General features: G+C 42.6%; 1 protein-coding gene across 1 annotated transcript in view; it reads right to left on the reverse strand.

The window, feature by feature from the left end:
- Positions 1-2,169, reverse strand: part of LOC138267779 (fatty acyl-CoA hydrolase precursor, medium chain-like) — a 410,618-nt gene extending 408,449 nt beyond the window's left edge. The window contains exons 1-2 of the mRNA XM_069216979.1: positions 2,111-2,169; positions 1,447-1,530 (exon numbers count right to left, since the gene is read on the reverse strand). Of these exons, the coding sequence (XP_069073080.1) occupies positions 1,447-1,519 (73 nt within the window). The 5' untranslated portion in view covers positions 1,520-1,530; positions 2,111-2,169. The remainder of the gene's footprint in view (positions 1-1,446; positions 1,531-2,110) is intronic.
- Between the last annotated feature and the right edge of the window lie 8,583 nt (positions 2,170-10,752).

Below are 10,752 nucleotides of genomic sequence, written 5' to 3' on the forward strand. Positions count from 1 at the left end.
GGAACAGTGAATAGGTAAGTCCTTACTTTAAACCTGCATTACACAAACTGTAAGAGAGATTGCTACAATATCACAAAAAGATAAAATGGTGCTTCCAAAATGTCGTTTTGTAATAATACCCAGACTGCACATGATGCATTTTTTTTTAATATAGCTGTCCCTTTAAAGCTAAGCACTTCACAGCTCACTAGGTAACTCTCTTGCACTACCACTCAAAAAGAGTAAATCTTGGTCATGCCAGAGCTTCAAGTGATTTCATCCATCAAAGCCAGTACTGACACTATAGCACCCTTTACATTTGCGGATTAATTAGTTGCACACATTTGCATTGCTTTCAGGCAAGCAGGCACCCTGGCAAGAAGGCTTGTTTACAGTTAAGCTGTCCGCCTTCAAGTCTCACAAGATTGGACAACCAATGACATTAGTAGAAACATTTAATATCAGCATTACCGGTCCAGGATGGTGGTCTTTAAAAATAGTTGGGGCACATCGTGCCCCTCCGATCCCACCCACGCCGACCACTGGTTTAAGTTGCTAACCACTACTGCAAGATACCTCCACAAAACCTCATCCAATCAGAAACCCATCACTGAGTTGGGGTTAGAGTAGCTAGACAATCTATGCTGGCTGTAGTCACCTAGAGATTTTCAACGTCCTGTGTGTGTGTGTGTGTGTGTGTGTGTGTGCGGAGCGGTGCAATCAGTGTACAGGGAAAAACAACTGTTTCTTACACTGCCTGTTTTTGCCTTACATATATTAAATACAAAATGGGGCCTATTAATAAAAGTATTTTAGAGCAGAGGTTCCCAACCTGTGGTCCGGGGACCCCTGGGGGGTCCGCAAAGCCTCCTCAGGGGGTCTACGACTGCTTAGAAAATTAAATAATATTAACAGAATAGGTCCCCATCTTTCAATAATGACTCAATGGGAGGTCCCCGGATTCCGATAGAGATTCAGTGGGGGTCTTTGGGCTCCTGGAATGATAAAGTGGGGGTCCAGAGAAGTCAAAAGGTTGGGAACCAGTGTTTTAGCACAGGTAAACTATGACATCTGCCATACTGTTTTATATATTTGTGAAGTGCCCACAAAACACTTACAATAGGAAAAAATGTAATTATTTATGGAATATTTGTACATAGGAAAAGTAAAAAAAAAAACACTAAACGTTTTGCACTTTTACTAATACGCAATTAGGCGTTTTAGCGTCTATTTAGCCATCAAATGTAAGTAGGGTGTATAAAAGAGAACTAGTGCTGAATTAATTACTGTACTGAATGATGATTTTGTAATTTAACCCCGACATTTCAAGAGTGCCCAGATGTGAAAATGGGTACTTTAAATTACAATTAATGCTACATCTATAATAATATATGCGAATTATAAAGTGTGTCAACGAAAGTTTTAGAAATTAGGACAACTTAAAAATGTAAATAGCAACTTTCTTACCTTTAGAAGCAACACCTGTCCTCATACCAACCACACATATAAGTGCGAAAGTCGTTCTCCAATATGACCTCATTTCTCCAGATCCTGTAACAAATACGGATGTTTCTAAACGTTTGGTCCTCCAAGTGGACAAATGTGTACGTCAGTGCAGTGGAATAAAGCAGCTAAGTGAAAACAATAATTAGGTAAACAACAGCTCCCAGTCGCCTGATTTCCCTTTTAGGAGGTAAAGATTGACTCAGCTAAACCGATCAAACAATGGACTTCGGATAATAAGCGGAAAAACTAGGTCACTTTCTACCTGTTAGGGGCCAAACTGGAGAAGTAAGCTAATGAACTAAAGATGCTCCGCGCAACATGGACGCCACCGCTTCAATGATTTCAAAGAGAACGTTTCCTGTTTCTTAACTTTCTCATAGAACTTTGTGAACTATGACGACTTATTGATGTAACAAACTAGTTCTCTAAGGCTCCAGCTCCTAGAGCTTCGGCTTGGTATCCATCTTTACAATACGACCTTTCATATAGTGCGACAGAAAACGGACGTAAGCTATCAAATTGATCCGTGTAATTCCCGATAAAGGACCTAACTCAAAGTGACCTTATTATCAAAGTTTTATATACATATATACTCTAACGCAGAAATGGTAGCACGACCACGTACCTTGTTATCGACTCAGCGAATGACTCGTAGAAAAAAAAGGGTGGAGTTTGATCTCACGTTTTCACTGATTTCTTAGGTCGAAGTCTTATACTGCCTCCTTCTGGGCATCTTTTGTAATTGTAGCGAAATATACAATATTGGCTATTTCTGGAACCTCTGCGGGAATCTTAAAACGTGTTCTTGCTGTGCTTTCCCCTCTTAACGAAAATGTTTCCGGTTCGGGGACACTTCAAACAAGCACTTGCAATGCAATGGGACTCGCGTTTGCTCGAGTTAGAGCCATTAGCGTTGTAAATTCCTAACTGGACTTTTCTTGCCACCCAAACTGAAAATAACAAGTAAAACAGTTAACATAAGCGAGCCCATTCAAAGCGCCACGGCCACCATGAGCGTGTGGCGGCTGCAGCGCTGTGAGAAGGCAACTGCACTGACCTCCTGGTCAGCGTCTGCTTACCACCCTAGCTCCTCTGGCTGCTGCCTCTTGCCTGGGACAACTGAGAGTCTCCTGAGTCTCAGTTCAAGGCCCTTCTCCACCTGCAGGCTCCTCCTTGCCCCTTGTAGTGATGTATTGGTTTGTATGTAAAAGAAGAATGCTATGACATCAGGGGCAGTGGAATGTTGGGGCACTGGAATGTTGGGGCAGGCTGTGACTGGGGATTGGAATGTTTTCATATGAAAGGTTGGAGTTGTGCCGGTTTGGGGATGGCGAGCACATGTATCTCTGTCTGTGCATTATAACTGGAAATAAACTTGTAAGGAAAGAACAAGAAGAGCCAGTGTACTTACTTCACATGGCGACGAGCAGGATCGTAAAGCAGCAAGCATTGGACTAAGAAAACTGTATTGGAAGGCAACGCTACAGACATCAGACTGAGGATTGGAGAGCAGCTATTTTCGGACCTGCTTTGTTAAAGGCAACATATTTTAAGCAAGTGAGGGCAGTTTTTTTAAAAATTATTATTTATTTATTTTTATTTTTCTCTTTCTCTAATACAGTTGCCGTTTGTTTATTTTGTTTGAGGCGCGTGTGTACTGCTCAAACGTTAGATTTTCCATCGCGTCGGTCCTCGCGTGCACCCCCGCATGGTTACTGGTTGCCTGGACAACATAATGCTTAATAACAATGTCTTGTGAACGTGCTGGTTCTTGCGCTGGAAGTTACATAGGAGCAGGAACAGCACCCTTTTAATGTTAATTAGTACCAAGTACATGGTATTATTTTTACTATTCTTAACTTTTTAGCAACTTCATTGCTGAAGTTTATCCGGCACAAAGGAAAACTAACAGAAATTATTATAACAGAGATACATGTCTTGTTGAAGAAGTAAGCTAAAGAGTTATATTTTACAGCTATAATTTTTAGTACACTATGTCTTCGAGTGGAGATTCTTCTGGTACAGGGACGTCGCTTTCTTTGCAGTTGAGTACACCAAAGGAATTTTTAGCATCTCCTGGTGAACCAGCTGTACAATGGAAGGAGTGGAAGGAATATTTTTTGAATTACATAGCAAACTTAGAAGATTGCAATGGTTTAATCTCTGCTGAAAGAAAAAAAAGGATCTTAATGCACTGTTTAGGCCCTGAAGGTCTTCGTATTTACAATCAACTACAAAAACACGATAGAGGCGATGAAGATGTGTTTCAAAGTGCTATTTTGGATTTAAATGATCATTTTTCTCCTGCTGTTTGCATTGCGGTTACTCGTCACTCATTTTTCCATAGGAAACAAGAGAAACACGAGGACATAGAGAGCTTCGTTTCTGCTTTAAAACATTTAGCTAGCTCATGTAGGTTTGCTGGTCTACATGATGAACTGGTCCGGGACCAGATTGTAATGTATACTAACAACAAATCTATTCAAGAAAGGTTGTGGATTGAAGGCGAATCCAGTTTAAAGGATATTATTGCTTTAGTGAAGAAAGCGGAATTATCCGAAAGATGTGCGAAAATCACTTTGGCACAGGATAAGAACTTTGAAGAAGTTGTTGCCAAAGTTAGTGATCGCAAGCACAACAAATGGTCCATGGATAAGCGGGATAATGACTTTAAAAAAGAGAAAAATCAAACTTTTGCAAAGAATCAAAAATATAACATGTCTGATCGATCCAGAAATGAGTGTTTCCGTTGCGGGAGTTCCTTTCATTCTGCAAAATTTGATGGGTGTCCAGCTAAAAATGCTAAGTGTTTGGAATGTGGAATTGTAGGCCATTTTGCTAGGGTGTGCAGGAAGAAACAAATGAAGAAAGTGAACAGTAAAGTGGCCTGCATTAAGGAAGTGGTGGAAGACTGTTCTGATGACAGTGATGAAGACGTAAATTATAAACTGAGGGGTCACAAAACTGTGGTTTTGAACATTTCAGGACAAACGTCAAACAAACCCTTGTGTTGGGTATCATTTGGGGGAGTTATGCTGCAGGTGGCAGCAGACTCTGGTTCCCCATACAGTATTGTTTCAGAATGCACATGGAAAAAGCATTTTGTACATAGTTTAGGAGAACATTTAGAAACCTCTGACATTTCTCCTGAAAGTTACACTGGTGATAGAATAGATATTATTGGTTTTAGATTGCTGGTATTCAAATTTAAGCAAAGACAAGCCGTATGTAAATTATATGGGGCTAAGGATGGTCCGTCGGTATTAGGCTGGAAAGACCAAAAGAAACTGCATATTGTGCTTGATCCTAACAGTGTAGAGCAAGTCTTAGTAATGTGTGATGAAGAAGACACAAAAAAATGGGTCACACAAGAGTTTCCAGGAGTGTTCAATGGGCAAGTAGGTCAACTGAAAGGCTTTATACATCAGATTAGACTCAAAAAGGATGCCAAACCAAAAATTCATAAGGTACGGAATATTCTGTTTATTGTCAGGGAAGAGGTAAAAAAAGAGTTGGACAGGTTACAAAATTCACAGATTATAGAACCAGTTGAAGCTTCTGAGTGGGTTTCACCTTTGGTTGTTGCACGTAAAGCTAATGGCAAAGTGTGTTTGTGTGTGGATTTGAGAGGTTTGAACAATAATATCATAGTAGATCAGTTTCCTTTGCCTCGTATTGATGAGATGTTGTCTGCCACGAGAGATGCTAAATGGTTTTCCACTTTGGACTTGTCGTCTGCTTACCACCAGGTTAGGTTGGACTATCATAGCAGACATCTTACAACTTTTTGTACACATGGGGTTGTTTTCGTTTCAAACGTATGCCATTTGGTTTGGCGTCGGCGGCTGCCGTCTTTCAAAGGTTGATGGCGCAGTTATTTGGACATTTGCCTAATGTTACATTCTTTCAGGATGATATTTTAGTTATGGGAAGTAGCAAGAAACATCATGATAAGGAATTGAGGAATGTTTTGAACATCTTGCAAGAAAAAGGTCTGACCGCAGAGATCAGTAAATGTAGGTTTGCACAGAGAAAAGTAACATATTTAGGACATGAGATTGACCATGAAGGCATAAGACCTAAAAAAAAGTTGGTGGAAGCTATTAAGAATGCCCCATGCCCCACATCTAAAGATGATTTGAGATCCTTTTTAGGTCTAGCCGAGTTTTATTCGAAATTTATAGACATTTTTCAGCTAAAACCTACCAAATGAGACTGTTACTAAAAAACAAAGTGAAATTTGAATGGAATGTAAGTTGTCAGAAGGCTTTTCAGGAAATTAAGAATGCAATTGTGAGTGCTCCAATGTTGCATGGGTACGATCCAAAAGCTTGTTCTATTATCACTACGGATGCAAGTGGTAAGGGCCTTGGTAGTGTATTAACACAGAGTGACAATGTGGGTAAAGAATATGTGGTTGCATTTGCATCCCGTTCTTTGTCTCCCACAGAGAAAAAATACTCTGTAATAGAGAGAGAAACTTTGGCATGTGTATGGGCATTAGAACACTTTCGGAAATTTGTTTGGGGGCAAAAATGCATCATACGGACTGACCATAAGCCTCTTACTAAATTGTTAACTACAGAAGGTTTATGTAGAGCATCTGCGAGAATAGCTAGACTATCTATGAGACTACAAGATTTCTTATATGAAGTGCAGTATGTTCCTGGGGTAAAAAATGTTACTGCAGATTTTTTAAGTAGAATGTCCTTACCTTTAAGAGAGTTGGATCAACATCCATGGAATGACTGGTGTGTAGCTGGTGTGTTTGATGAGAATACTTTAAGCTCATTGCAAAAAGAAGAATGGATCATGGAGTATGAGAAAGACGAAGTGTTGAAAGAAGTTAAAAACAAAGTGATGTTCGGCTGGTATAATGACAAGAAAGTCAAAAGCAGTGATATGTTAAGAGCTTTTTGGGAAGTGAGAGATGAATTGAGTATTGAAGGTGATTTTGTGTGTAGAGGTGGGAAGATTATTCCCCCCTGTGGTATTAGAAATAAACTTATCGCTATTGGACATGAGGGTCATTCAGGAATATCTCGCACCAAAAGAGGAATTAAAGTACTTTATTGGTGGCCAAAAATTGATGTAGAAATTGAGAGATATGTACGTGACTGCATGGAGTGTGAGAATAGTGACAAATCTCAAAAGACACTTAACCCGCCAATTTCTTCTTCAAGTTGTCCTAATATACCATGGGAAGAAGTTGCTTTAGACATTATGGGTCCTATTACGTGGCATGATGGGTCTTCAAAGTTTATTGTGGTTTTAGTTGATTTGTTTTCAAGGTGGATTGAATTTTCTGTGTTACAAAAAATTTATACCAAGGCAGTGATTAATTTTTTGGAGGAAATATTTTTGAGGGAAGGATTTCCCAGAATTTTATTGACGGACAATGGTGTTCAATTTAAATCTGAGGAAATGAAAACTTTTGCTAAAATGACTGGTATTGAACAAAGGTTTACAGCTTTATATCATCCCAGGGGGAATGCTGTAGTGGAACGTATAAATAGGATTTTCAAGGGCATCATTCAAATTGCAAAGCATGGAAACAAAAGTAATATAGATTCTGAGTTAAGGAAAATGTTATGGGCTTATAGAGTGACACCTCATGAGACAATAGGTCAAAGTCCGTTTGATATAATGCGAGGTAGAATTCAATTTTCGAAGATTAACCCTGGTTGGATGCAAAGAAGCAGACAAGTACTTTGGAGCAAAGAACATGTAAGAAAGTGCATAAAGAGTTCACAAGAAAAGAACAAGAAATATTTTAATAATAAATATGGTACTAAAGAAGCACATTTGAATGTGGGAGATTGGGTGAGAGTGAAATCCGTAAGGAAAGTGGCTAAAGGTGAGAGCAAGTTTGGCGAGCCTATAAGAATTAAGAAAGTGATGAGAAATACTGTCATTTTGGATGATGGCAGTGTATGTCACATGAGTCGCGTTGCTATTGCTAAGCCTTGCAAACAACAATTTGTGCAGTATGATTTGCTGGAAGGTAATAATAACAAATATTGGTGGTTGGAGTGTGATATTGATGGTAACAAAGATTCTAGAGTTATTGGGGAATTGGGAGCTAGGGGCTGTCAGGAAGGTGTCCAGACTCGTATTAATATGGGAGAATTTGAATGTAATGTGAATGAGCGTGAACAGAATAAAAATGTAGTTTGTGGTGAAGTGAAGAAAAGTTGTTTCGGCAGGGTTTTGAGAAAACCTAAGGTATTAGAAAATGTTGTGTGTGAATAAATAAAAATATAAATATTTATTTATATACATATTATACATTTTTTTTTCTTGTTTTTTTGTTATTTTGTTTTAAGGGAAGGGGATGTGTAGTGATGTATTGGTTTGTATGTAAAAGAAGAATGCTATGACATCAGGGGCAGTGGAATGTTGGGGCAGTGGAATGTTGGGGCAGGCTGTGACTGGGGATTGGAATGTTTTCATATGAAAGGTTGGAGTTGTGCCGGTTTGGGGATGGCGAGCACATGTATCTCTGTCTGTACATTATAACTGGAAATAAACTTGTAAGGAAAGAACAAGAAGAGCCAGTGTACTTACTTCACCCCTCATTGCTGGTGGTCTAGTGGCCATCACAAGTAAGCCTTTTCTTTTCTTCCCTATGTCCTTTCACTCTTGCATTTTCTGTCTTTTTCTTCTATCATTTGCCATTTTTTTTCTTCTCTCTGTCGCTCTTTCACTCTTTCACTCTTGCATTTTCTGCCATTTTCTTCTATCACCCCTTATTCATCCCTAGTGCTTTTTCCTTTCTCCCCTCTTCTTCTCCCCTTCCCCCACAAAGCACCTTTCCCACCTTCCCGCCTCCTAGCTGACTGCTCCTCCGCCCCCCTCCCCTTCTTAATGGCGGCCACACAACTGTGAAAAGGCAACTGCACTGACCTCCTGGTCAGCGTCTGCTTTCCTTCCCAGCTCCTCTGACTGCTGCCTGTGCCTCTTGCCTGGGACGAACTGAGAGTCTGCTGATTCTCAGTTCGAGTCCTCCTCCGCCCGCAGGCTCATTCCTGTGACTCATCCCTGTGCCTTATCCCTGGTGGTTTAGTGGCCATCATAAGTAAGCATTTTCTTCTCTCTGTCACTCTTTCACTATTGCATTTTCAGCCTCTTTCTTCTATCATTTACCTTTTCTTTTCTTCTCTCTGTCGCTCTTTCACTCTTGCATTTTCTGCCTTTTTCTTCTATTACCCCTTGTTTTTCCCTAGTGCTTTTTCCTTTCTCCCCTCTCCCTCTGCCTCCTGCAAAGCACCTTTCCCCCATCCTGCCTCCCAGCTGACTGCTCCCCCCCGCTTAATGGCGTCTGCAGTGCTGTGAGAGGGCAACTGCACTGATCTCCTAATCAGCATCTGCTGCCCTCCCCAGCTCCTCTGGCTGCTGCCTCTGCCTCTTGCCTGGGATGAACTGAGAGTCTCCTGATTCTCAGTTTGAGTCCTCCTCCGCCCGCAGGCTCATCCCTGCGCCTCATCCCTGGTGGTTTAGTGGCCATAAGTAAGCATTTTCCTTTTCTTTTCTTCTTTCTGTCACTCTTTCACTATTGCATTTTCTGCCTTTTTCTTCTATCACCCCTTGTTTTTCCCTAGTGCTTTTTCCTTTCTCCCCTCTCCCTCTGCCTCCTGCAAAGCACCTTTCCCCCATCCCACCTCCCAGCTGACTGCTCCCCCCGGTTAATGGCGTCTGCAGCGCTGTGAGTGGGCAAATGCACTGACCTCCTAATCAGCATCTGCTGCCCTCCCCAGCTCCTCTGGCTGCTGCTGTTGCTGCTCCCTCTGCCTCTTGCCTGGGACGACCTGAGAATCTCCTTGATCTCAGTTCGAGGTCCTCCTCTACCCGCAGGCTCGTCCCTGCGCCTCAACCCTGGTGGTCTAGTGGCCATCACAAGTAAGTATTTTCCTTTTCTTTTTTTCCCTCTGTCGCTCTTTCATTCTTGCAGTTTCTTCCTTTTTCTTCTATCACTTGCCTTTTCTTTTCTTCTCTTTGTCGCTCTTTTACTCTTGCATTTTCTGCCTTTTTCTTCTATCACCCCTCATTTTTCCGTAGTGCTTTTTCCTTTCTCTCCTCTTCCTCTGCCCCATCCCCTGTGAAGCACCTTTCCCGCCTTCCCACCTCCCAGCTGATTGCTCCCTCCACCCCTTTTCCCTTCTTAATGGCAGCTGCAGCTCTGCCGCGAGCAGTGGGTGCGCCAAAGGCAAACCCATCTGCGCCTGGACCTCACCCAGCGCCAGGAACCCTGAATCTCTGTTAAACCACCCCCCTGGACTGCCTCCATTATGACTCTGAGACCCTCCTCCGCCTCAATACTGGATATCTCAACAATTGCTGCACCATCTCCCCCAAAGACACCCACGGACCTTCACCCTGCAGGAACTGCAACTTCAGCGCCAAACCAAAGGTACTCTCTGCACACAAGGATACCAACAACCTCCAGAACTCCATCAACTGCCTGCTCTGGAACGCCCGCTCCTTCCACAAACATGCCACCAAACTATAGGACTTGATCAACACCACCCGACCGGACATCGCCTTCCTCACCGAGACCTGGACCAACCCCACCTCGGGTCCAGACATCTCCATCACCATTCCCAATGGTTACAGCATCCTAAAGAGGGACTGGCCCTCCTGCCCAGGTGGAGGCCTCGCCATCATACACTAGTCCTCACTACGTGTCAAGGCCGTCCACAAAGATCACTGCACCACTATGGAACACTTTCACTTCCTGGTCTACTCCAACCACAACTCCTCCATCCGCGGCACCCTGGTATACAGGCCACCCGGGCCCTGCCCAGCTTTCATAGACAATGTCGTAGACATCGCTACCCCCAGGCCCTGGCGTCATTCGATGCCTCCTTTTCGGCGACCTGAACTTCCACCTTGATGACCGCACCGACCCAACACTACCGCTGTACTCAACAACCTCGCCACCCTTGACATCGGACAGCTGGTCTCTGCACCCACACACATTGCAGGACACACACTGGACCCTATGTTCACCTCAAGCAACCGGATCACCATCAAGACCATCTCCACCCCAGACTGGACCAACCACTGCTGCATACACTTCACAATCACTGCTCCCAGCAGCCGTGCCTGCACCTCCAGGACCCCCAACAGGAAATGGAATGAAATCACCAACGAGCAACTCACCTTATGGCTCACCAAATCCATCCCTCCTTCCTCTGATGATGCCAACACATGGATCACGATATGCACCAACACTCTAGCCCCTCTCCAGCTGACACCAGCCAAACT

This window comes from Pleurodeles waltl, chromosome 12 (assembly GCF_031143425.1).
Source record: "Pleurodeles waltl isolate 20211129_DDA chromosome 12, aPleWal1.hap1.20221129, whole genome shotgun sequence".
In the NCBI taxonomy this organism is placed as follows: Eukaryota; Metazoa; Chordata; class Amphibia; order Caudata; family Salamandridae; genus Pleurodeles; species Pleurodeles waltl.